The sequence below is a fragment of the Rhinatrema bivittatum genome, chromosome 5 (genome assembly GCF_901001135.1).
Source record: "Rhinatrema bivittatum chromosome 5, aRhiBiv1.1, whole genome shotgun sequence".
Classification (NCBI taxonomy): domain Eukaryota; kingdom Metazoa; phylum Chordata; class Amphibia; order Gymnophiona; family Rhinatrematidae; genus Rhinatrema; species Rhinatrema bivittatum.
The window spans coordinates 29,978,412-30,005,137 of record NC_042619.1 but is presented as its reverse complement, the minus strand read 5'-3'; the positions used below and the strand labels follow the sequence as shown (position 1 = coordinate 30,005,137).

Below are 26,726 nucleotides of genomic sequence, written 5' to 3'. Positions count from 1 at the left end.
ATCTGTAGAACCAGCTCCATGCCTCTCCAGGGGATCGGGTCCATCCTGCAGAACCTCCTGGTCTTGATCAAAAATATCCCCAGGGCTTGCATCTACCGGGGAAAAATCGGGGGGGGGAGCCCCCGCCCCCGCCCCCATTGCTCTTGCTTCAGCATCGGCAAATGTTTTCAGAATGAGTGCCATTCCCGCACTGAGGGGGAACAGATCGGTCCGGACTTCATGAGGTGCTGCCCTTTTTACTGTACCTCGGTGCTTAGAGAAGCTGCTGGCAGCCTGAAAAGAGCTGCCCCCCCCCCCCGAAATACACTGCAGGCAAAGGCCTGCGCGGGAGAGTCTGGAATCAGACTCCCCGCAGGCAATACAAGAAGATGGCCACGGCATAAAGGCAGCTGGGGGGGGAGCAACGCGGCAGAGAGCCCGATAAGCTCTAAAGACGCCACGACGGCCCCCGATGTAAATCGCAGTGCAGCTGTGAAAGAGAAGAAGAACCGGCAGGCTGCTTTTTTTTTCTTTTTACACAACAACTCGATCGGGGTTGCAAGGAGAAAGAGGGACCGGACCACTGGTTTCTCCTCCTGCGTCTTAACTGCGAGGAGCACCGCGGGGTAACCAACCCCTGCTCATGAACCATCTACCAGGGAGGATGGCTCATGTGAACCTAACTACCCCCCGCCCCGGGAGGATTTCCTGATTTTTTTTTTTTTTTTAAAGGGATAAGCCTCAACCCTTAATCAGGGCAAGATTGTAGGTTTGCACCACCTCCATCTGCTGGAGACAGAGAAAGACTGAAGGGATGCAGTAAGCACACCAAGTTAACTAAGGGCACCCTTGAAGTTTTTCTCTGTCTCCATCTGCTGGAAGGGAAGCATAACCCACAGTCTGGACTGATCCGGGTACGTACAGGGAACAAGTATTAGAAATGCACTAAACATATAGGGGTAGATTTTAAAAAAGGGCGCCCTCGCGTACTTTTGTAGGCGCATCAGGCGCAAACAAAAGTACGCTGGATTTTAGTAGATACGCGCGTAGCCTACCTCCGTTCCCTCCGAGGCTGCTCCGAAATCGGCGTGGCCTCGGAGGGAATTCGCTTTCACCCTCCCCTCACCTTCCCCTCCCTTCCTCTACCTAACCCACCCCCCGGCCCTGTCTAAACCCCCCCTACCTTTGTCGGGGGATTTACGCCTCCCAGAGGGAGAAATAAATCCCTGCGCGCCAGCAGGCCGCTGGCGCGCCTAGACGCAACACGGGGGCGGTTCCGGAGGGCACGGCCACGCCCCCGGACCCGCCCCCGAAACACCGCGTCCTGCCCCAAAAACGCCACGCTGATCGGCCCCGCCCCCTCGAAAAACCCCAGGACTTACGTGAGTCCCGGGGCTCTGCGCGCGCCGGCGTGCAAGGCCCTACTCGCGTAAATCCGGGCGGATTTACGCGAGCAGGGCTCTTAAAATCCGCCCCATAATTATTAAATACATATCAGTATAGCACATCTCCCACTCTCACTAGGTGGAAAAGTCCACAGTTCATCTAAAAATAATTTATTCACCAAACAATGACCCAATATCATCCTCTTTCCTACCATATATCATCCTCACACCAAAGTGGCTACCAGCACCATTAGATTCCCAGTATCTCCAAAAGGAGTGACCCACCCCCCTAGTGGGATTTGCTTAAAAAGGCTGACCTGATGTCAGTGTGGAGAGAGGCCAAACAGCCTGATGGCCTTCAGCAGCAGGAGCTCTGTGTGTTGGAGCAGTCCAGGTCCTGGGGCTCACAATAGCTTCCTCTCAGTCCCCAAGAGGGCAAACGAGAGCAGTGTCACCCTACTAGGGTTACCTAAAAGGTTCCCCTGGATGGCAGTAGGGAGGGGGGTTAGACACAAAAAAAAAAACATTAGCCAGATATCAGTTGGAAGGACAAATAATGGAAACTGTTAGGCCTCAGCACTGGATCTGGTTACAGAGTTTGCCATCTATGCCAGCTCAGGGCAGGGGTATTTCCATCCACTCTTTCTTTTGATGTCTTTCTTCTGGGTGCCAGTGAGAACAATGGAACAATCCCTCTTTGAGTCAGCACTGCATTGACTTTGAAAGAAAAGAGCTCTTTATTTATAAGCTTTTCTCTACCGCCTACACAAGCTACGGCAGGTCACGGCGGTTTACAAGTAAATGGGGAAGGAAGTAGGGCTTGGGGATAGCTGTGAGTAAATGGTGCCATCTATACTGCTATAGCCCATGCTATTAAAGTTGTGGACTAAGGACATATAAAATCTGATCCCTAATTCTAGTTTGAGGACTTTTTCTGAACTTTATGCAGCTAGGGTCTTCTACATGTGGCAGGAGTTTTGGATCAGGTGAGGTGCAGCAAATGACTGCCTTGCTTCTCTTGAGGCCCTGATGTAATAAGGTTTGCTAGGCTCTTATGCAGTTCTGTACATAGTTTAGTTAGGTAGAACTGAACTCTTGATGAAGCAAGGACTTTTATACACCAAGAAAGTGTACTCTGTGTAGTGCTCCTCCCCACAAATCCCATGTTAATCAAGGCATTAACTATTACTCCCCACTGCAGAGAGGTGCCTAGGTACAATGCATGTTTTCTTAACACTAGAAATTTAACTCGTGTTCGGAGATGGAATAAAGATTCGGGGACTGAACTTGGAATTCTTGGTTCAGTACTTAGCAGTTATGCACACAAAACACGTGTGTTTGTGTGCACTAATTTTATGAGCCAACTTATGCTCCTAACTCATGTGTGTCTGTGTGTGCCCAGGGATGCAGCACATTTAAAAAAAAAAAAAAAAAAAGCCTGTGCAAATGTGTGCCTAATTTTAAGTGGGTGCACGTCAAGCTGCGTAATTCCCATCGCTGTTGTGTAAGTCAGGATATTTTAAAACCAGGGCCTGTCCACGCCATGACGTTTCACTAGCTTGCCCAGTATTGAGCTAGGTCTTCCAAATGCCCCTGTACTCCCCCGTGTTACCCCAGACCTTTTAAACCTCTCCACAATAGCTGTGTTTTATTTTTTTTACAACTTACACCTCCTCCATAGCAGAAGTAAACCTTTGCGGCAATAGCCTGGTCTATGTGAGTATTTTTACACACACATCTCTTGGTCATGCCCTGAAACGCCCATGCCCTGCCCAGACCATGTCCCTTTTGTAATCTATTAAGAGGTGTGCTCATCTCCCACTGGTGGCGTGCACGCTGGGCTTTTAAAATTCTCCTTTTTCTGTGCACAACTCTAAAAAGCACAACTTAAGTTGTGTCCCTGATTTTTAGGAGCAAAACTTTCATGTGTAGAAATCGTTTTCTGTACACCGTGCACATAAACTGTGGGTTATGCTCCTAAATTATGCTTTGTGTGCATTAACCATGACCTATACATGCAAAAGATTATATGCAAAATCCATGTTTTGTGCTCCTAAATCATGATTTGTATGCATTAACAGGTGAATTTTCAAATGTTGCATGGGAAAAAATTGGCACTTGGGTGCTTACAGTAGCACAACATGAAAACATGCTAATATCACAACTGCAACTTAGATATGTAAATCAGGGTCTGTGGGTAAGAAAGGGGCAGGGCCAACATTTATACTAATAAGTTGCTGTTTTGATGCATGTATGTCTTATTTGTGTATATTTATTTCTGCTCAATATCTAGTATAAGTGATTGTAAATATTAAAGTGAAAAAATGATTGGGTAAAGGGTCTGGGTGCAATGGGACTTAAGGTTTAAGAGCCAGGAAGGTCTTCACGCACTGCAGATGGACTACGCAAACTAGTAGACTAATTGGTAAAACAGAACAGTACACCTCTGTGAAGATTTGACATCATTTGGAGTGAGGAAAGTCTCACAAAGTTGAGATTTCTACTATGTTCTCTCACCCTAGCTTGATAGTACCCTCTTATAAGAGTCCATCAAGTAAGGTGTACTGTGCTGCCTCCCTCAATGTAAAACTGGCCCCTAAACCTCACCTTGAGCTATTAACTAGCCCTCCTATAGAGATATAAAAAGTTGACTACGATGAAGGCCTTATAAAAAGTCTCTCTGTGCACTTCGGGAGCTGCAAAATAATACTGCAGGGTGTGAAAACTTTACCGCACCCTGTGATACACTCTGCTAAGTTAGAGTGTGGTGCAGTAATTCTAAAGTTACCAGAAACATGCCCCTTTTTCTTACCGCGGGCGTTATCCATGCCTGGTCTATGATGATATTGCATTTTGATGAATCTAGGGGTAAATCTGTACTTGAGGCAATGGAGCCCAAGGTCACAAGGAGTGGCACTGGGCTTTGAACCCTGGCTTCCTATCTGCTCTAACTACTAGGCAGCTCCTCCACAAGCAGGCAGAGGCCCTGGCTCCGAAGAGAGCTGTCTTGTTTAATTTTGCCACCCTGCATTTGCAGCATTACTGAGTTAGTTACATTATTTTAGATTTCTCTCTAAAAGCATTTGATACTTGTATTTTTTGCAAAGGTAGGCCCAAGATGGATTATAGAAGGCCTTGATTATGTAAGTAATAAAAACACAAAATACTGAAGCTTTCCTCTTCAAGGCTGTTTGTGTTGCTGGCCTTTTAAAGCACTCGCACTGTAGAAATGTAAAGAGGAGTAGTAGAATCAAAAATGTATATTTCAAAACAAAGTAAGGAGTGAAAGTGTACTTCAGGACATTTCATTACTCAATGTCACCCAGCTAAGCACAGTACAAAATTCCACAAAATCTTAATAGCAGAATTGGGCAGCTATTCTGTTGTAAGCCAGGGAATCCCAGAACCTCCATCATATCTTCGTTGCTTGAACACAGCAGTGGCACTAGGAAACACGAGACATCTTCCATTGTCATGAACTGTCACTCGTGCAGCAAAGAACAGTATCTGTGGGGTTGCTTCGTGAGCCTCCATGCTTATTCCAGCTGGGGCATTGATGGCAGCAGTCAAGTATTTAAAAAAAAAAAAAAAGTGTTTTGTAAAATGTAGGGCCCGATTCACTAAAGATTTTCTCCCATTCTGTCTCAATGGAATAAACTTGGGGAATTAGGCCATGTAGTCACCATGAAAATTGATTGACCGTCCTTAATTCATCTGTTCTTTTTTACAAGATCACACAGTAAGATAATTCATCGTTTTGTACATTTAGTTTGGTTAGGTTAGGAGCCAGCTGACAGCCAAAAGAACACCACTTATTTAACACATTTTCTTCACTATAAGCACTACTATGCAAGGTATACTAATCGCTAACATCCTTTTCCAAATGCTGAATAGTATTCCACTGTGAACATGCATAAAATAATAAAATTGCATTGTCTCAGGCTTCCGCCTGTCTAGTGTGGTGAAAATGTTGACGTCATGTGTAGTTACCATATTTTGTCCAATTGTTAACCACAAATAAAGCAAAAAGCAGTTGTGGTGAATAGGTTTTTATTCCATTAGGCTGGCGATTAGCAGGTTGAATGGAAGACTCCTCCTACTTTGACTCCTTGAGCTGCAAGCGTATTGTACTCCTTTACTGCCTTCTCGGTTTGTAGTACCAACACATCAATCCCATTCTTTTTAACATAATCCACTGTCGAGGAGGGTACCTGAAAAGCAGATGAAGAGAGAACGATTACCTTTCTACCTCTCCTTATATTGTTCACTTGTGGTTATTGATATTCTTGTAAAAGAGAAAGATATCAGCCTTTTGAAAAAGCTGCATGAGGATAAGGTCCTAAAAGTTTAAAATAATTAAAAAAAAAAAATTTAAAAGTGGCCCGTGGCTCACGGGTTGAAAACCGGACGCTCAATTTTGCCGGTGTCCGGTTTCCAAACCTGAGGCTGTCAGCGGGTTTGAGAACAGACGCCGGCAAAATTGAGCGTCGGCTGTCAAAACTTGCGGACAGCAGCCGCTTCCATCAAAAAAGAGGCGCTAGGGACGCACTAGTGTTCCTAGCGCCTCTTTTTACCGCAGGCCCTCATTTGCATAGGCCACCCTCCTGAATCGCGCGCCCAGGAGAGTGGCCTGTTTGCCAGCTCTCCCGCGCGTTTTTCTGAATCGGCCTGTTAGATTGTAAGCCCCCTGGGGATAGGGAAATACCTACAGTACCTGAATGTAAACAGATGTGATCTCTCTGATCGAATGTTGGTATATAAAAATAAATAATAATGTGCACTCTGTTACAGATCTTAGTATCATCTGTAAATAGACAAACTTTGCCTTCTATCCCTTCCACAATATCACTCAGAAAAATATTGATTAGAACCAGTCCCAAAACTGATCCCTGTGGCATTCCACTTAACACCGCTCTCGCTTCAGAGAAGTTTTCATTTACTATTGCACACTGTCTCGTCAGTCAACTACTTTGTAATCCACGCCACCACCTTGGCACTGACTCCCAAACTTCTCAGTTTCTTCACAAGCCTCCTATGTGGGACTGTATCAAAATCTTTGCTAAAATCCAAGTAAATCGCATTTAGCGCTCTTCTTTGATCCAATTCTCTAGCCACCAAATTAATTAGATTTGTCTGACAGGACCTTCCCCTGGGTGAATCAATGATGCCTTGGGTCCAGCAACCCACCGAATTGTAGATAGTTCAGTATCCCTTCCTGCTTCAAAGTCTCTTAATTTTCCTATCACCGAGGTGAGGCAAACTGGCCCCCTCTCTGTTACCACTCTTATGAAGCGGGACCACCACCGCTCTTCTCCAATCTTGCGGCAATACTGCTGTTCCAGGGATCTATCGAATAGATCATTCAGCGGACCCGGCAGCACATCTCTGAGCTCCCTCAGTATCCTGCGATGAACCTCATCCAGCCCCATGGCCTTGTCCACTTTGTTTTCCAGGTTCTTCTCATAAATTCTCTTCTGTAAAATGGAGTTTCGTCTACTCCACTCCAATTTACAGTTTTGTCAACCAGCAGCGGTCCTTCTCTAGGGTTTTCTTTTGTGAATACCTAACTGAAGTATTTGTTTAATATTTATGCCATTTCTTTGTCTTTCTCCACACATTGCTCCTTGTCATCTTTCAATTTCACTATATCAATTTGGCCTCCCTATTTTCTCTGATATATCTGAAAAATGTTTTATCACCTCACTTTACCCCTTTGGCAAGCCTTTCTTTCGCTTTATCTTTTGTTTTCCTGGATTTCTTTCTTTGTCTCCCTCAGTTTCACCAGGTATTCTTCCGTTTGTTCCTCTTTTTTGGGGTCCTTTATACTTGAATGCTGTTCTTTTTGCCTGTATTTTTTCAGCCGCCTCCTTTGCTTACTTTTATAATCTACAGATTAGTTGCCTTTGTAATAGCTCCTTTTAATTTGGCCTACTGTTGATCCACCTCTCTCGTTTTCTCCCTGTTGTCTTGTTTTTCCTCCAGGAACATTCTTATTTTGACGAAATCTGTATTTTTTAAATTCAGAACTCAGGTCTTCATGTTGACTTCTCTTTTGGTTATTTGCAAGAACAACAACAACAACCCACACCATCTGATGATCACTGGTGCTGAGGTGGGCATCTACGCAGACATTAGAGACATTTTCCCCATTTGTGAACACTAATCGAGGATCACACCCTTTGCTCCTGGGTTCCATTTGAGCAGAGTCCCTTGCAGGGCTTCTCGCAGATTCTATAGAAGGGATTCTCCAATCCATATCCAGCAGATTAAAACATCCACCAAGCAACACTTCTCCCTTCTTTCCCACCTTTTGGATGTCTTCAACCAGATCTCTGACAGTTCTTCTGTTTCAGGTGGAGATCTGTAGACTACACCAATGTAAATGGAAGCAGCATCCTCTTTTTTTTTTTTTTTTTAGGACAGCCCATATTGCTTCTTCCCTAACCAATGTCCCTTGCATTTCAGTTGCTTGGATATTGTTAACATAAAGAGTTACTCCTCCCTCTTTCCTATCCTCTCTGTACTTCCTTATCAAGTTATAGCCAGGGATGGCCGTATCCCAGTCATGAGACTCAATGAATCATGTCTCTGTAACAGCAACAATGTCCAAGTCCACCTCCACCATTAAGGCCTGCAGGTCTGGGATTTTACTGCCCAGACCATGAACATTTGTGGTCATAACTTTCCAACTTTTTCTTCCTTGGTTTGCTGTTCTTCCTTAGAAACTTTTTCTACTATTTTGAGCTGATTGATTTTTTTTTTCTCCTCCCAATTCTTGTATTGCTTGAGGGTGACATGGCAATTTCACTGGCCACTTCCTGTCAGGTGTATTGGTATTCTAGGGCACATTTGCAGTGCTTCTTTTTCATAAGTAGGATTTTGGCTGTTTTTGGTATGGCAGGTTTGCTACAGAGGTGCCAAGTGGGTTTATTTGTGCAGGATTTTGCGGAGGAAAGTTTGTGTCACTGTTACTGAGGCAACACCAACATTTGAATCTCTCTCACACACACATACCAGAATTAGATAACTGCACTAGGAATATACAAATAAACATAAGATATGTTTATTTGTACTGAGAGAGACAAACTGACAACATTCAATGCGATACTCTTTGCTATCAGAGTAATTTAACTGGGAGTTCCTTCCGGCACATCATTGGTCCCAGAGGCTAGGAAAATAAAGTGATATGTCCAGGGTGATTGGTGGGGGAAACTGTCGAGCTTGTGATCTGGGCCTTCTCCTGAATCATAGTCCAGTGCTCTAACTTTTTTTTTTTTTTTACTGTTTATTAAATTTTTAACATATGACTTACAATGTCAATCAGAATAAAGGATATTAATCTCCAAAATTACAATAAGGAAAACATAATACTGATCAGAGGAAAGGGCAAATAGAAAGTTATTACCATCACATTATCTATTCAAACAATATTTCACAATATCCTTTACCCTTTTCCCTCCTCTCCCATAACATTACATGATTAAATATCCAAATACTATGTAATTGGGGAGACCAAGAATCAAGTTGGGAGCAATAGTCACATTCAAAAACTCAATACAAAAGAATATAAGGAGAGTCCCAGTCTCACTTATACGATAACACTAGTTGGCGGTATTCCCGATCAATGACTTAGCTTCCAAAAATGACTTGGGATCATCTGGTTCAAAATATACATATTTAAGATTATTAATTTTCATGATACATATACATGGGTATCTTATATTAATCTGGGCTCCAATTTGCTTAGCTTGTTGTTTTAAGGCTAGAAATTCTTTTCTCTTTTGTTGAGTTGCTTTTACAATATCTGGAAAGATCCATATTTTTTGTCCATAATAATGAACCTGTCTGTTTCTCAGAAACAGCTTAAGGACTAGATCTCTGTCAGAAGGAAATATAAACTTAACAAGCACTGTTCCTGGTCTTTCAGTAGACTCTTCACCCGAAGCCTCCAATATTGCTGAGATATTAACAGCAGACTGATCTTCTTTTCTCTTATCAAAGGATACAAAGTAAATCTTAGCCAAAGGTGGCATTGCCTCAGATGGAACTTTTAACATTTCCTGTAGGTATCTCTTGAACTGAAATATACTGTCTAACCTCCTGTTTACATAACCTCTATCTTAAAAAACAGACTAAAACAAATATGCTCATTATCTAAAGTATTTTCTTCTCTGTAAATTAGCAGCAATGTCACATACTAGTTTGGTTTTAGGTAAGACTATCACTCTGCATCTCACTTAGATTTTATCTACCCCTCCATATTGTAAGTAAGCCCATTTATTCTTCCCTCTCCTCTGAAAATTAACAACAAATGATTATGGAAATTTGACTAGTAGGCACTGTTGTTTGTAGCTTCAAACAAACAAACAAACATATGTTTGGAAAAAAAAAATAAAGGGGCATGGTGACTGGAAAGTTTAAGTAAGTGACTGCATTACAGCAGACCACCTGAGAGACACACACACACACACACTATAGGGTCCTCCTTCCCTCATGTAAGCAAAACAGAACCTACCTGCAGGGCCTCATCCATTCCACGACCAATCACCAGGGTCTTCACACCTTTCTTGATGACTTCTTCAAGATCTGCTGGCTGCACGCCTGGATGGTGCTAAGGTGGAAAATCATAACATAAGATGAGCCATGGTGGGTCAGACCAAAGCACAGCATCCTGTTCTCCAACAGTGGCCAATCCGGGTCATTAGGAAGCACCTCGAACACTGGTCCCAGTACAGATCCCTGGGACATTCCATTATTTACTTTCATCCAGAGGGGGCACCTCATCATTTAATCCTATTATGTTTCCTATCTTTTAACCAGTTACCAATCGACAGCAAGACATCGCCTCTATGGCTTTTCAATTTTCTGAGGAGTCGCTCATGAGGGACTTTATTAAACACTTTCTAAAAATCCAAATACACTTATCAACCGGTTTACCTTTATCCATGCCTTCTAATACATGTAATAGGTTAGTAAGACACGACCTCCCTTTCCTAAAACTATGCTGGCTCTTCCCCCATTAATCCATATGACCAATAATTTTGCTTTTAACAATAGCTTCCACCCTTTTACCCAGCATTGATGTCAGACTCACTGGTCTCTAGTTATTTGGGTCACCCTGTAACTCTTTTTGAAAATTTGGTGTTGCATTAGCTATCCTCCAAATTTGAATGATAGATTACAGATTACCAGTAGCAGGTCTGAAATTTTATAATTAAATTCCTTTAGAACACTGGGGTGAATACCTTCGGGTCTCGGTGATTTGCTACTATTTAGTATGTCAATTTGCTCTAGCACCTCTTCCAGATTCACATAGTTTTAATTCAGTTCCTCTGAAACACCACCTACAGAAAATGTACAGGCATGGGTATCACAAACATCTTCCTCAGTAAAGATTAACGCAAATAATTCATCTAGTTTTTCTGCTATGGCCTTATCCTTCCTGAGTGTTTCTTTCACCTTCCAGTCATCTAATGGCCCAACTGACTCCTTCATAGTTTTCCTATTTTTAATGTATATGAAAATGTTTTTACGATTAGCTTTTGCCTCTTCTTAAATTCTCTCTTGGCCTGTATTAATAATGTTTTACATCTAATTTGGCAGTGTTTCGTATTTTGCTTTTTAGGTCCTGCTTTCCATTTTTCTTTTTAAAAGATGCCTTTCGGCCTTTTCATAGCACTATTTAGCCATGCTGGCAGCTGCTTCTTGTTTTGTTTTTTTTTTTACTTTATTACATTTGTGAAATAATTTTATCTAGGCTTCCAAGCTAATGTTTTAAACAGACTCCATGCCTCATGCAGACGTTTAACCCTTGCAACTGCTTCTTTTAGTTTCCTTCTAGATTCCTCTCTTATCATAGTCTTCCTTTTTAAAGTTATACGTTACTGCAGTAGTTTTATTTATTTTCCCTCTACGGCTGATCTCAGATTTTATTGCATTATGATCATTACCACTACTGTTACCCCTTTCCCCAGATCCTGCATTCCTTTGAGAACTGGATCTAAAGTAAATCACCCCCCTTTTTTTTGTTTTACAACCAGTTGCTCTACCAAACAGTTATTTATGGTGTTTAGAAACTTTAACCTGCCTGATTGCTCAGATGAGACATCCACTCAATAGTGAGGTAAATCTCCCACTATTGCCTTTCCATGCTTACTGGCCTACGTAATCTCTTTTAGCATTTAACAAATCTGTTTTGCCAGTTTGGTCAGGAGGACAGTCATAGATGCTCACTGCTATACTCTCCCTGTCTCACAGAGAATTTCTATTTTTTTTTTTTTTAATTGTACTTAACTTTACAACACAGTTTCTCAGCAATGTATGCATTCATGAGATACATATTGACAGAATACATAGGCTCTTGGACATTTGTATATTAATAAGATATTTCATACTTGGATGTATGTAACCCCATATAACAGTATAAGACCTTCAAGCAACGTAATGATTAGTGAGCATGCTTTCGGGGCTACTTCTCAATTAACAAGGGAGTTGCTATTTATGCTGGTCAGTACTTATTCCACATTTTGTTTTATGCATCAAGCTCTCCCTTGATAGTATATATATGTCATTTTTTCTATCAGTGCAACTTCGAACAGCTGCTTTCTCCAATCTCTTGTGCCAGGGTTCTCTTTCCACAGTAGGGCAATGGTGAGTTAGGTGGCAAGAATGAAATGAGTAACAAACTTCTTATGTCTTGGAGAAATGTCAGCATCCTTCCAGTAACGCAGTAAGCATAGAATCTGTTCTAAGAATATGTTGCAATCAGAAATTCTTTTAATCTCCAATTCGACTTCACACCAAAAATCGATGAATATTGGGCCAGGACCCACCCCATATGAATAAGTGATGTGGAAAGTCCACACCCTGCCAAGAGAGGTGAAGCTATCCTGGAGCACTATATAAAATGTAATGGGTATCTGACTGTGCATTGAAGGAGCTGCACCATCAGATTCAGCTCCCTGCAGCAGATGGAAACTGAGTTTGCGGTCTGCCATATCACATCCTAGTTATATTCATCAAGTTCCACTTATTTATAAGTTATAATTCACAGTTCCACTTATTTATGTCTTTCTGAGATCTGCTCCGTGTCTAGAATGTGTCTGTAGATATGGGAAATTATTTTATCTTTTCACTCAGGGTCACTTAAAAACCTCTTTAAACATATTCCGATTTCATGAGTACCAACCTTTGTTCCTTAGCTTACTTTAGTTTCTTATGTGTAAAATAAAGGAAGTGTGTATTGGGGGTAATCTCACATTTGTCTTTTAGCTCTGTGAGGGAGTGTACAGAAAACTACCTCAGACTACCTTTAAAGGATTGGGCACAGCTGTCCCGCTTGGTCTTCCTTAAGGTTGAGACCCGCAGGGAATGCTGGGTGAAGGCAGGAACCCTTCACCAGACTATAAAACCCTCACAGCCTAGAAGGATTGGTTACTGGGGAGCTGACAAAATCCCAGCCTATGCAAAGCCTGCTACGTTTAAGGTTAGAGAAGTGTAGGAAGTTTAAAACTTGCAATGTTTAATGAAGGTCAAGACTTATGTTTAAAGATTGTGCATTGCCTGAAGTCAAGGTGAACTGCCTAAGTTGTCTTGTGTTGCTGTGCGCTGCATTTTCTTAGGTAAATAAACTGCACTTAAGGAACAGCCAGAGTCTGCCTCCTGTTTTCCTTTGGCTGTTCCCAAGCCACTACCGCTCAAGTTACCACAATCTCATTAAATTAAGCTATTTCCCCTTCTTTCCATACATATCAATCCATACTACCGCCACAGCCAGGAAGGAGGAGCAGTAAGATACCTTTGGGTTTTTAGCAAGAGGGGAAGTAGGAGACAACATGTAATCAGGCACTCTAAAGAAATTTACATACTAACATCCAAATGGGGTTGTTCCTAAGAATTTTCCGAGCAGAGAAAAAAAAAACTACTGGGTAGTGTCAACAGCAATGGTAGGTCTATACCCTCTGATTGGTCTCTTTCTAGCTGGTCCCATGAAAGACTTGAATTGCTTCTGAGTCCTTCCACCCAGTAATACATCCTTACATCTAGTAACCCCCAAACCCCCTTGAAAAGCTTGGGTCTAGTCTAGCAAGAGTTCCTATGCTAATATGGGCCACTCTGTTATGCCAAATGAAGCTACCCATCTGACTGTTGAGAGAGAAGAACACTGCCTAAGGTATGCTGCATGGCTCAGATTGAAATAAATACATGAGCTGAGAGACTACACATTTTAAGGAGATTATGCATGGAATTTCTATCCAGAGAGATTCCAAAGTGCAATTAGCTTCTTGTATAATCTATATCTTGCTTGACTCTATAGAATCTTTAACATTTAATGTAATGCCACCACCACATTTGTCGCTTTGATATATTTTGTATGAAAACTGTCCCAGTGTTGTGCTTTTTCCACCAGGTCTCCAAGGTGCCTGTTATGTCAATATTGTCATACATTATATATTTAATTATTTTATTTATTTAAGTTTTTTTTATATACCAACATTCAAGACGATAGTCCCATCATGCTGGTTCACAAGAAACAGGGGTGCGATTATAATAAACTTTACAATTTGAACAATAGTGCAGAAAAGCAGTTACATGTAACAAGGAAATCAATAACTTGGAGTAAGAAGGGAAATGTAGATCAGATAATTACATATAATAACATTGTAAGAGGAGGCTATTAATGCTAATACTAGCGAAGTGTGTTGATTGATGGAAGTTAAATAATGTTGGAGTTAGGAAAGGCCTGTGTGAACAGCCACGTCTTGAGTCTTTTCTTGAAGATTGAGATGCTTGGTTCCATTCTAAGATCTGGAGGAATGGAGTTCCATATAGTTGGACCGGCTGTGGAGAAGGCCCGATCTCTAAGCGTGATGTGTCTGGTAGTTTTAGCTGGAGGTACTTGAAGTGTTCCTTTGTAAGCTTCTCTTGTCGGTCTTGTTGAGTTGTGTAATCGTAGTGGGATATGGAGATCAATTGGGGCTAATTGATGGATGTTTTTGAAAATGGTGAGAATGGCCTTGTAGATTATTCTGAAGTGGATGGGCAGCCAGTGGAGGCCCATCAGGATAGGGGTTATGTGTTCTCTTCTCCTGGTGTTAGTGAGTATACGGGCGGAGGCATTTTGGACCATTTGCAGTGGTTTGGTGTGTGATGAAGGGAGACCAAGCAAGATGGTGTTACAATAGTCCAGCTTTGCGAAAATGATTGATTGTAGAATCGTTCTAAAGTCATGTGTGTGGAAGAGAGGTCTTATTCTTTTCAGCACTTGGAGCTTATAAAAGCAGTCTCTGGTGGTTTTGTTGATGTTAGCTTTCAGGTTTAGGTGATTGTCAATTAGGACTCCTAGGTCTCTCACTTGTGTAGTATTTGGTGAGGCTGGATGAGTGGGTGTGAGGGAGCTGTTTTCTGGCGTGATGAGTAGAAGTTCTGTTTTTGATGAATTTAGTATCAGGTTGAGGCTTGTGAGAAGCTGTTTGATATTTTGGAGGCAGGTTTATATAACTCTCTCATCTTATTATTTTATTTTTTTTAGATTTATTCAATTTGCATATAGACACCTAAATGTATTATTTTTTTATAACCCACTTACTAGCAGTTGATTCAGGTATTCTGGACATTTTTTTTTTTTTATATCTTCACTGTCAGGACAATCTAATTTCCTTTTTTTTTAATGGTATCATTTGCGGGTGCTCTGCCCCATACCCAGTCCTGAGAGACTGTTGGTGTTCTGCTACAATCTAGTTTAAAAGCGGGTTTATCTCCCAGCAGCCAGGTTCCATTTTGGTTAAGGTGCGGCCTCATTTCACAGAATAGCACCCCCGTTCTAATAAATCTAAAGTCCTCCTTTCTGTCCTCCTCATCCACGCCTCATCCTTACTAGCTAGAAGCCTAAATTTAGCCTCCATTGATTCACATGTGAAAACAAAAAAAACCAAGTAGTTATTGATTTGAAAGAGATTTCTTTCAATGACACCTTTTGCTCATGGGTTTAAAAGGAGAAGAAATTGTATGTAAGAGGTAAACACAATGGACTAGCTGGTGAGACCTTACTTAGCTATTATGCCTAATTGTGCACATGGGAAGCCGAGCTGCAGCAGATGCTTAAGCTAATAAAAAGGACTGGCCTGTTGCACTCGAGTTAACCCTGTAGGGAGCTCACGGTAAATAAATTGCTGTTGCTGTCTATGTCAAGAAAGCAATTATCAAAAATCTTGAAAGATATTAATGGCTTGGCTTTTTAATGATGTTTAGAGGATTATCCAGCATAGTTTTTTATGTGAGACTTTTACTTTTTAGTGAATTTTCATTTTAACAGGTTTTATTAAATACTGTATCATGTTTTGCATTTTGTTTCCAATGAGTTGTAGTTTATAATATAAGGAGAATTATTATTACTGTGCTATGATATTAAATTGCAATGTGATAAATCAAGGCTATAAGGAAACTAAACCCAAAGATTTTCGATCCAACTTCTCAGTTCCTCTAAGAACTTTCAATATGGGTCCTGAATTTATTTATTTATCTTTATTTCCTTGCACATGCCCTATCTGCCCAAGCATCATGGCTACAGTTTCGGATCGCTGTCTACTTTTGTCACATTAATACAAACAGATTATGCCAGTTGTCACCGTATGCTCTTTATACCCTACACCTATAAAGCACATTCCCAAAGAGATTTTCAACATTCTCTTGCATCTCATTATATGAATATTACTTTCCTTTTTATGCCTCTGATTTTACCCAGTAGGTGTACAATGAAGTGACAAGTAAAGTACAACCACACATAAAATAAGCAAGAAAGAATTTTGCATTTTCCAACAACGTCCATCTTTTGAGAATGGTGGGAATTTTTCTTGTATATCCTGACTTTGATTGGAGCAGACCAACGTGTCCTGGAAATCAATTCCACAGAGTGCTCACAGAGAAATACTTCTCATGACCGAATGCAACCAGAGTTCTAAGCTTTTGGTTAAAAAAGAGAGAAGTACTAGACTGTACCCTACTACAGCCAACAGTTTATAGCATGAGATAGATTTGCATGCACTGGCTCCATTGCAGCCATCTCTCATGCATATTTGTTGTGGATATCCTGAAAATCTGACTAGCTAGGTGTGTCCTGAGCACTGGGTTAAGAACCCCTGGTTTATAGCATTCATTGTATAAAATAATATAATCAGGGGTTGTAGCTGGTAAAAACTGATGACACCCCTAATACAAAAAAAAACAAAACTCAACATTGGATAGTTCTTTCTCAACCCTCTCCTTGGATCCTCCGCTCTCTTTTTATACCTTTTTCACATTGAGGACACCTCAGCTACATAAAAATGTTAGCCAATGATTAGCCTCTGTTCTTCTCTTCCTCCCATTGGCTCTGCTGCACAGTTATTCCCAACCCAAAGTATTGAAGCTGGTGGTACGAGAACAGGACAAGCAGGGGTAGGGAATTTGAGTGGTAGAAACAGAGATGGAGAGAGAGAGAGGAGGGGCTGGAGTTGTGAATGACAGTGCTGGTTATTTGCAGGGGGGAATGTGAGTATGGTTTTACTATAGCAGTAGATTTGTGCTATAGAAATGCATGCATTTGATTCAGCTGGAAAGTGGTACCCAGTAATAGAACCTGTCCCGCAAAACCACTAACTTTTTGTACCCTCAAAGAATCCTTAACTGAAAAATAAATATCTACATTTATAAATATCTAAAAATAGAAACCCTAAATATAATATTGTGCATGTAGAAGATCTTGACCTGGGAAACGTGCCATGGGGCTTATGTAACACTAATTTGGGTATGTATGCTTTTGTTTTACTATTTGAAATTGTTTTAGTTTGTATTGTACTTTGTTTTATTACTGTGTATGTACACTGTAACCCACTGAGTTCTGCGGATCAGTGGGCTAGACATTTGATAAATAAATACATTTGATAAATATGGAGAATGCCTACACCATTTTTTTCATTCCTCATTATGAGACACCTGCAGCTTAGGACATCCAGAAAAGGACTGGAGTGAAAGCAATAAACTCTCAGATGGTGGTGCAAGCCTTACAGCCAACAAATTGATTTCCTTGCATCTTTGCTGTAGTAGAAATGTTAGGTGCTGTCTGAACCAACACCAGTGCTGAATGACTTATGAATGCACTCGATTTTCCTTTGTGCAATAATTCACTGGGTCTTTGCTGGCAGAGAAAAAGCAAATTTGATAGCTTGTAAAACATAAAGAACAAAAAAAATATATATATCACTTTACTTGGCCACATGCAAGCGCAGCATTAGGCTGTGATTCAACAATAAGCCAGCTTTGTCTGCATTACCCAGAGAATCTGAGGTCATGTTCTATGGCAGAAACATTATCACTGGAAGCGGCTGCTCAGGAGGCACTGGAGAGAGGACAGGGAAGAATAATCACAGGCAGAGCTCCACCCCAGAGGATGCTTTCTACATCAGACTTCTAAGGAATGGCCTTGACACCCAGTGTTGATTTTGGCCTTTCTATATTCCTGCAGTCAAATCCCTAAACAAATACTAGCTTGGATTGAATGACTATTCTATTAGCTGAAACCCTCAAGACGGCAACCAAGACTAATATCTTTGTTGTAACAATACTTCTATAAATGCAGGATTTCGAGTTATTCTTTCACTGATGAGTACCTTTGGGGGGGGGGGGGGGGGTGACCTCTTCTGATGACGTGCCCATACTGAAGAGTACCTTTGGGGGGGGTGACCTCTTCTGATGACGTGCCCATACTGAAGAGTACCTTTGGGGGGGGGGGGGGTGGCCTCTTCTGATGACGTGCCCATACTGAAGAGTACCTTTGGGGGGGTGACCTCTTCTGATGACGTGCCCATACTGAAGAGTACCTTTGGGGGGGGGGGGTGACCTCTTCTGATGACGTGCCCATACTGAAGAGTACCTTTGGGGGGGTGACCTCTTCTGATGACGTGCCCATACTGAAGTTTACTTCCACCTCCAGTTTAGTGACAGCAAAGGCCCCAGCGGGTGGTGAATCCAAGAGATGGCCCCAATCGAGGGGGGGGGGGGGGATGTTCCCTGAAGAGCCTTTATGGAGGGAGGCTGACTCCTGGCGACATCTGGAATCCCTGTAGCACTGGGTCTTTAAGGACAAGGCCTCATGCAGGGAGGACGAATGACGGCGCTGTCCCAGTTGGCACAGAGGCCTGCAAGATACATTTTCCACCCGTAGAACTGCAATGTCCTTGGAGACATCTTACCACAGTATGCGTAGCCTGAGATATCATGATCTGAGCCCAGGCAACAGAAGCAGATAGTGTGGGTATCCTGATGAATATCAGACCCTTCCATCCACAGGCTTTGAAGCCACCGACAGAGGCCTTATTGGATTTTGCTATTATTTATTTACTTTTTTTTTTTTTTTTTAAAGGCTGCCAAGGAAGCAAAAAAAATGTTAATAAATCTGCAAAAATGCAACAATTGGCAAAACTACCAAACGTGGAACGTGATTATACATCTGTTCAGTAGCTCAGACGAAGAAAGACTGAAGGGCTCATGTGCAGGATCTCCCATGCATGCTCTGAAAGTTGGTCCATGTCAGTGCCATCAGATGGATCGCACCTGCTGGTTATAGCCATTTTATATAATCCTGCTCGTTAACTGAGACTGATCTTATTCTCCTGTCTGGATGCCCATCCTTTTCCCCATCTCCCCTTTATTCTGTATAGACATCAGTGCATCCTATCATAGGAGGAGGGACAGTGGAAAAGGAAGTTTCTAAATTTGTTAATGAAAGGATGTGAGCTTCTATTCTGTTCTTGGATTTGCACCTCACCTTTCTCCCAAGGGACCCAAAGTGGCTTACAATGATGCAAAATAATACAATTATAAAATATAAAGCTTCATAACAGTATTATTAAAAAAAGTACAGCAATAACAAATTCACAAAATATACTATAAAAATTTAAAAAAATGCATAAGCAAATGTTTTAAATGTAGCCCAATAGCCCAACAATTTCTAAACCCCTCTCTCACAGAGAGATTCGAAACATGACCAGACTCTAACTCCCTACAAAGCACCACCGCGCATCATCACTCACAAAAGGGCAGGGTTACGCCATTAGTGATCCACCTCCGGAACTGGGTAGCTCTTCCTTCCCTATCCCCCCTCCACTACCGGCTCTGACGTCATGGCAGGGGGGAGAAGGCCCACATTATTTGTGAAGAAAATGGTCTTAATGTCCCCTGTAGGCTTCAAAATGCAATGCAAGTTATCCTCCGAGGATAAAGCTGTATCTTTATTTCATTCCAAAAATATCAAACACATCTGGAAACTCACAACAGTATCATTTGTACTACAAATAATCGATTACTGTTTCTTCTTAAAATAATCTACTTCCCACTGAATTCTATGGCGTTATGTGGGCCCCCCACATGCCTATGTACATATAATGACTCACAGATATCTAAGGCACGGGTGTATGTCTGCCTTTCAAAAATACTAATAAGGACAATACTCGGCCACAGTCCTGTAGTGCAGGAGATCCAGAAGGATGCCTGTATCTCGGGCTGGCCTGGATTTTGAATGCTGCCTCCACAGTATTCCCAGCTCCTCATCTTCAGTCAGATCTCAGTCCAGTTCCGCCGCCTGAAGCCCATGCTGGTGTAAATGGAAGTGTCATGGCTTCTTTCCCAAACAGCCCACAGGGCTTCCCCCTTCTCCCGACCTCCCTGCATTTCAGTCGCTTTGATATTTTTTACTTAAAGACCTATTCCACCACCTTAGCCCGGTATTGGCTGCATCCTGCTCGTAGTACTAATTGAAACGTCTCTGTGATAGCAATTACGTCCAAGTCCTCCTCTATTCTGAGGGCTTGCAGTTCAGGAACTGTAGGGTAGATTTTAAAAGCCCTGCATGCGTAAATCCCAGAGTTTACGCGCGTGGCTGGGCCGAGGCTGGAAAGGACAGCGGCCATTAGCCGCAGTCCCAGAGAAGCACGTGCTGGCCTCTGCTCCAGAGGAGCAGCAAGTAATAAAATAAAAATATTCCGGCCAGATAGGTCTGGTTTAGGGGAGGAGAGGAGAGGAGAGGGGAAGAGAAAGGAAGGTTAGGCAGGGGGTTAAGAAAGTTCCCTCCCAGTCCGCTCCTTAATTGGAGCGGACTGGGAGGGAATTGGGGAAACCCGGATTGCGTTGCCATGCAGAGTTTGTAAAATTCCCCCTCCTTGCTCGTGCGGATTATAAAATCCGGTACGCACATGCACATCCATGTGTGTGCACCAGGAAGCACTCGCACGTATTAAAAATCTACCCCTTAATTGCTTAGGACTATAAGCATATATTTGTTTCCTGCCTATCCACAATTCTAAGTAACAACAACCAACCCACATCAAATGTTCTTGTTCTTTATTTCTTTTTTTATATGTATCTCATAAAACCTGAAAAATCCCCCCCAAAAAAAGGGAGGTAATTAATTCATCAATTGTGATTGCCACCAAGAATCCCTTTTCAAAAAAAATTTTTTCTTAAAAAATTTAAATCACAAAAAATTGAATAGGAGGGAGGTGGTTGTTTCATAAATTTACCAAGGAGCCATCCAGGCAATCCTCGCTATAATTTTTAATCATGAACAGACTGCCAACCTTCCACACCTAATATGTTTATTTACCACAAAAATTTAATTTTTTATTTCTTAAATATTTTTGTACTTTTTTATAATTATTGTAAAAAGTCAATCCTTGTCAAAAAATGGAAACAGTTCACCACAAAAAACCTTCAAAACTGCTTCCTTAACCAGCCGCAGGATACTTAGCTTGGTTCAGACGCTGAGAACTCAGTTCATGATAGCGTTTTTATACCCAACGAGGCCACATTTCGAATCAATTCTTCGTCAGGGGAAAACTGCTTGACCACCACACATCTCAGCTTTCTCCATTTGTTCCTTTATAATCACATTATTCTGTGCTCATATTATTTCTTCTCGATCAAAAATTTTAAATCAGCTCGCAGTGCACTGTCTCTGTCTTTCACCATTTTTTTTTTAGAAAGACACAGGCAGCGCTGCGAGCTGATTTAAAAATCGATGCGGCCTCGGAGGGAACTTTCCTTCCGCCTCCCCCCACCTTCCCCTCCCTAACCCACCCCCCAGCCCTACCTAAATCCCCCTACTAACCTTTATCCGCAAAGTTACGCCTGCCTCTGGGCAGTCGTAACTTACGAGAGCCGGCTGTCTGCTGCCGCAGCAGGCCCCAACACGGGCCACTGTGTCGGGGCACTTGGCCACACCCCCAGACCGCCCCCATGCCCACGAACACGCCCCCAAGCCAACACCACGCCCCCTGGCCATGCCCTCGACCGCCTCTTTTTGCAAGCCCTGGGACTTACGCGGGTCCCGGGGCTTGCGTGCGCTGCCAAGCTTATGCAAAATAGGCTCGGCGCGCGCAAGGTTTTTTTTTTTTTAAGGGTTACGCGCATAACTTATGTGCGTAACCCTTTTAAAATCCGGCCCCATGTCTTCAAATAAATTCTGCAGATCAGTTGCAATATGTTCTTTTAATGTCTTATAAAATCCAGCATAGAGCCCATCTGGGGCTGGTGCTTTAAAATTTTTCAGATTATTTATTACCTATAGAGTTTCAAACGAGGTAAACAGGGCATTTAATCTAGCAAGATCTACAGGGGATACCTGAGGAAGAACTACCTTCTGCATAAACTCTTCTCTTAGTTCTAAGTTCTCAGATTCAGCAGAGTATAGTGTAACATAAAAGTCCCAAAAAAATTAGCACATTTTTTCAGCGGAATTAACAATATTACCTCTATGATCCTTAATACCAGAGATAAAGTTAGTACTTCTCTGCAAATAAATCACATTAGCCAGCATTTTATTTGCCTTATTTCCATTAAGATAGAATTTATGTCACAGAGATTGTATCGCATAACCAGCTTTTCAATGGAGCAGGTCATTCAGTCTTTTGGGTCCTCATATACTCCAGCTTGCGAGTTAGTGAAGGCTGTTGTATCCAAGTTTGTTTTTTAATTTGCTTGTCCAAGTCTAAAATATCAGCATTTAAATTTTCTTTTTCCTAATCAAATAATTGGTGATATAGCCTCTCATCACTGCTGTCCCTGCTTCCCAATATAAAGCAGGATTCTCTTTATGAATGGCATTATACTCCTCATATTCCTGCCAGCATTTCTTTAAATAGGCAGGGAAAGCTTTGCCCAATACTAAAGAGAAAGGCATTTTCCAATTAAAAGTTTGTGTAACTACTGCTCCAATCAGAAAATCACAAGATACAGGGCTGTGGTCCGATATGACCATAGTTTGAGACAAAGGGCACCACCTTCACCAATCCGACCATTTCTAACTTCTGTTAAAGTTATCAATACAGGTTAATAACACCACCATAACTGTATAGTCAAGAAATTTTGACCCCACAGATTAAATTTTGACCCCTCAAAGATTAAAGAAAGGAAAAAAAAAAAAGGAACATCTCCATGGTATCTTATGGTACATGTTATTTCAGCTGTGCATGTGGATTAAGCACTCCAATGTGTCTTGCATGCCTTATTCCTGAGGAAGTCAAAAAAATAAAAAACCTCTACATCTCAAGAAATTATTCTGTGGCATTAGAACTGCTGCCTGATGTCTGAGCCTGCAAAAACCTCTTTGCTTCCACCTCAAATTCATAAAGGGTAACCTTCCTCTCATACCACACATAAAGCTTAGCAGGATATTGTAGCTGGAAGTGAATTTTCGTTGGTGCAATTCGGAACACACCGTGGCAAATGCCTTCCATTGTAAAGCCAATGATTGGAAAAATCCTGAAAAATAAGTATCTTATGGTGATTATAAGTAAGGCCCTCTTGTTTGTGCGCCATTACTAAGATAGTCTGTGTGCATAGCTCGAATATATAGCAAGGACTATTCATGGCCTTGCATTGGCCTGAGTCTTAGGACCGGCACGCTGGGTGTGCTCAATTTGTAGGAGGCTAGCTAGCTGCAGTAGATTCAACATTTGCGGCAGCTATGTTTGCAAGGTCTCAACTAGCATGTCATCTCCCAAAGAAGCCAGTAAAGCCACAATATGGAGATTCTTCCGTCGCAATCAGTTTTCAAGGTCATTTATTTTTGGGCTTTGTTCCAATACTTGTTTCTTCAGTTTTTCAACTTTTCTTTCCAATGCTAGGGAGGTATTTTCAACCAGGTCTTCACAACATTCCTATGACCTCCTATTTCGGTCATCATGTTTTTCAGATCTGTAATGTTGTCATTAATTGCCTGCAGTTTGTTGTCTAGAGTATTTACTATCACTGCAGTAAGCAATGCTATAGCTGCGTCATCAAGGCTGAAAGGCCCCTGGTTCTCCTGGCCGTTAGCCATTTTGCCTTCCACTGATTTCAGCTTATTTTTATCCTTTTTTTGTACTCCAGTTGCCATCTCAGTATTTATTTTTATTTATTATTTATTATTTTTATATACCGACATTCATCTCAATTGAGATATCACATCGGTTTACATTCAGGTACTGTAGGTATTTCTCTATCCCCGGAGGGCTTACAATCTAAGTTTTTGTACCTGAGGCAATGTAGGGTAAAGTGACTTGTCCAACTGTCACAAGGAGTGACAGTGGGACTTGAACCTTGGTCTCCTGGTTCATAGTCCACTGATCTAACCACTAGGCTATTCCTCCTCTATAAGCAAACCGGGTGCAGAAATTCACACAAGGTGATGCTGATGGATTTAGCAGGGGTGGTGCCCAGAGCTCCTTCTACAGATAACCGTTCAGCTCACCGCATCAAGTGATCTCCAAGTTATGACATTTAAAAACAAAAACATATAACCAAGTGCAGCAACATTACAATATGAAGCAACAGGAAAAGTTTACAAACTAGAAACCTTACATGCAATTTTAACCCAATCAAAAACAAAATAACAGAACTGTTTTAGAGGCTGGTAAGTCCCAAAGGCCTGAGGGGAAAAAAAAAAGCCTTAAGACTTTTTTTCTGAAAGGCTTTATCAATTGTTCAGTCCTTAAACTTGATGTTACAGCATTTCACATTGTTGGACCTGCCACCATGAGAGTCCATTCCCAGGTGTGCTAATGGCCTTCCGTTTATTTATTCTTGGCTTTTCTATATTCTCTGTAGCCTCATATCTGCTTTTTTCATCTTCCCTACTGCTGAAGAGCAGACTAGTGAGTTTCTCACTTTTCTAAATTTTCTCCACAATCTTCATTTGTCAGGGTAACAGCCCAAATGCATCGGCCTCCATTTGCCACCCCCTCCTCTAGTTGCAGGGTTAACTTTTCAAAAGGTTTCTGCGCATGTCAGCATAATCATGTATACGTAGTATGCACACTCGTATATGGGAAAAACACTGCGAGTATGCGTGCACTTGTGGTTTCACACGCAAGTGTTAACGGGGGAAAAATAAAAAGAGCATATCACAAGTCAGCGTCTGGGCCCTGCACAGCCCTTTTACAGTTCTGAGGATCACACAGCTCAGAGCCAGCCACTTCCAATAGAAAGCAACTCTATTCCATGCATTAGGGTTCACATCACACTTCTAACTTTCAGTTCCTTTCCTGAGACACCAGCAAGATACACTGGGAATCATTCACACGCCAGCCTAATCCTCCCAGGGTCATTATAAAACCTGCTTCCCAAACTGTACCTTTGAAGATTCAAAATCCCTAACAAAGGGCTGTGGGCATCTCTGCAACAAGACACAGCTCAATTCCCTAGGTCTCTGCAGAACCTGCTTCCCAATTGTACCTTTACAGATTCAAAATCCCTAACTGAAGGGTCTGGGTGAGCCCTGGCTCACCACCTGCATCTCCTTCTCTCCCTTTGTCTGAAAGGCAGTATTCTCTCCCTTAAGACATGCTGATTCATTTCAGTAGCTCTGTAATTAGCCTCAGCAGTGACGTCCAATTATTACCACACCTTTCTATGGCTGCTACCTTCATCCTATTGGTTCTCTGCCAAAGAACTCCAAACTACATTTCCCAGCAGCCTGGTGCTTCCTGTTGCTTCTGGCTTTACAATCCCCTAGCCAACTGTTGTTCACTTTTTCTTCCTGCCTTAAAAACCTGAGACTCCCTTTTAGAGCCTGTTCTGTCTACTGGACAACCTAACTGTCCAGAAGCTGCTTCTGCCTGTGTGAGATCCCAGTTTCATCTCAAACATTTTGGGCATGTTCCAAGGCAGGGGTCAGATGTACGTGCATAAATTGCTATTTTGTGAGCAGTACTTGATCATATATTACCAGACGTCTCCATACACCTGCTAATTAAGTTGTGGAGGTGAAACTGGACTTGCCTTTTTACTGCAGTTTTTGGATTGGAGGTCTGGGTTAAGTGGTGGGGGTCAGCGTAAACTGGTGATTCCAAGTACGTGCACAAGTGTTTTCATAAGCGGAGTACATGTTTACTTAATATATCTTCCTCCCTGTTTAACTCTGGTTATTACATGACATGTTACAATTATTACATGTATAAAATAAATGTGCATAATTTTATAAAACAGATAGAATGTGTATATATTTTCCTGCATTACAAATGTACACATGTATTGACTCATAAGCATGTACTTGCTGGGCAGAAATACGCAGTATTTTATAAACTGTGCAGCTCCTGCCACACATACAAGCATAAATCTCTTGTGTGCGCATTTGGTAACTTATGCAGAGCGCTGACGATTGGGATCTAAAAAGTCTGTCAAAGTGTGATCTGAATTTTTCACTTAGGATCTTTTTTTACTGCAACAGAAAGATGTAGGCCATCAGAACAGTAAAGCACCAGGTTTTGAGCCGCTTATTAAAATTGGCAATACAACCAAGTCTTCCTTCTCCCTTACTATGAGCTGCCAACACCTCTGAAAATGCTACAGTCCCCTAAATTCTGGAATTCCCTTTGTAATTTACTGCCAGGTAATTGGTCCCCAAATGGACAACGAGACAGAAGGACTCTGGACATCATCTTTCTTGCAACCGTACAAAAAAAAAAAAAATCTGGTTTGTATTCCACTTGTAGGCACTTGACATTTTTGTCTCTTTCCAAGTTTGTTCCCAAATTAATACCTTTAATAATAGAATCCCCCAGGAGAAGGGAGTTTTCTGTAACAATTCCTCTAACGGTGCGCCTTTGGGTTTCTTTTTTCAACTCTGATATTACTTTAGCTACCCCCTGTTTTTGAGGCTGGGAAAGCATTTTGTTTGGGTATGGATTTAGGGAGGAGGTCTGTATCACAGGTTTTGTCCCACCAGAGCTCACTGTGACATCTATTTCTGGTTGGTTTTTTTTTTTGTTTTTTTTTGGACCCTTAATGGGAGCGATGGCAGATTTTCTGGATGTTGTGAATAATACATTTCTCCCCATTTGATGACCAATA

General features: G+C 41.7%; 1 protein-coding gene across 2 annotated transcripts in view; it reads right to left on the bottom strand.

The window, feature by feature from the left end:
- Window positions 1–4,606: 4,606 nt before the first annotated feature.
- AAMDC (adipogenesis associated Mth938 domain containing) overlaps window positions 4,607–26,726 on the bottom strand; it is a 44,085-nt gene continuing 21,965 nt past the window's right edge. For both annotated transcript variants that reach the window (XM_029602191.1, XM_029602192.1), the window contains exons 3-4: window positions 9,880–9,975; window positions 4,607–5,575 (exon numbers count right to left, since the gene is read on the bottom strand). In XM_029602191.1, coding sequence (XP_029458051.1) covers window positions 5,435–5,575; window positions 9,880–9,975 — 237 coding nt within the window. In that variant the 3' untranslated portion in view covers window positions 4,607–5,434. The remainder of the gene's footprint in view (window positions 5,576–9,879; window positions 9,976–26,726) is intronic.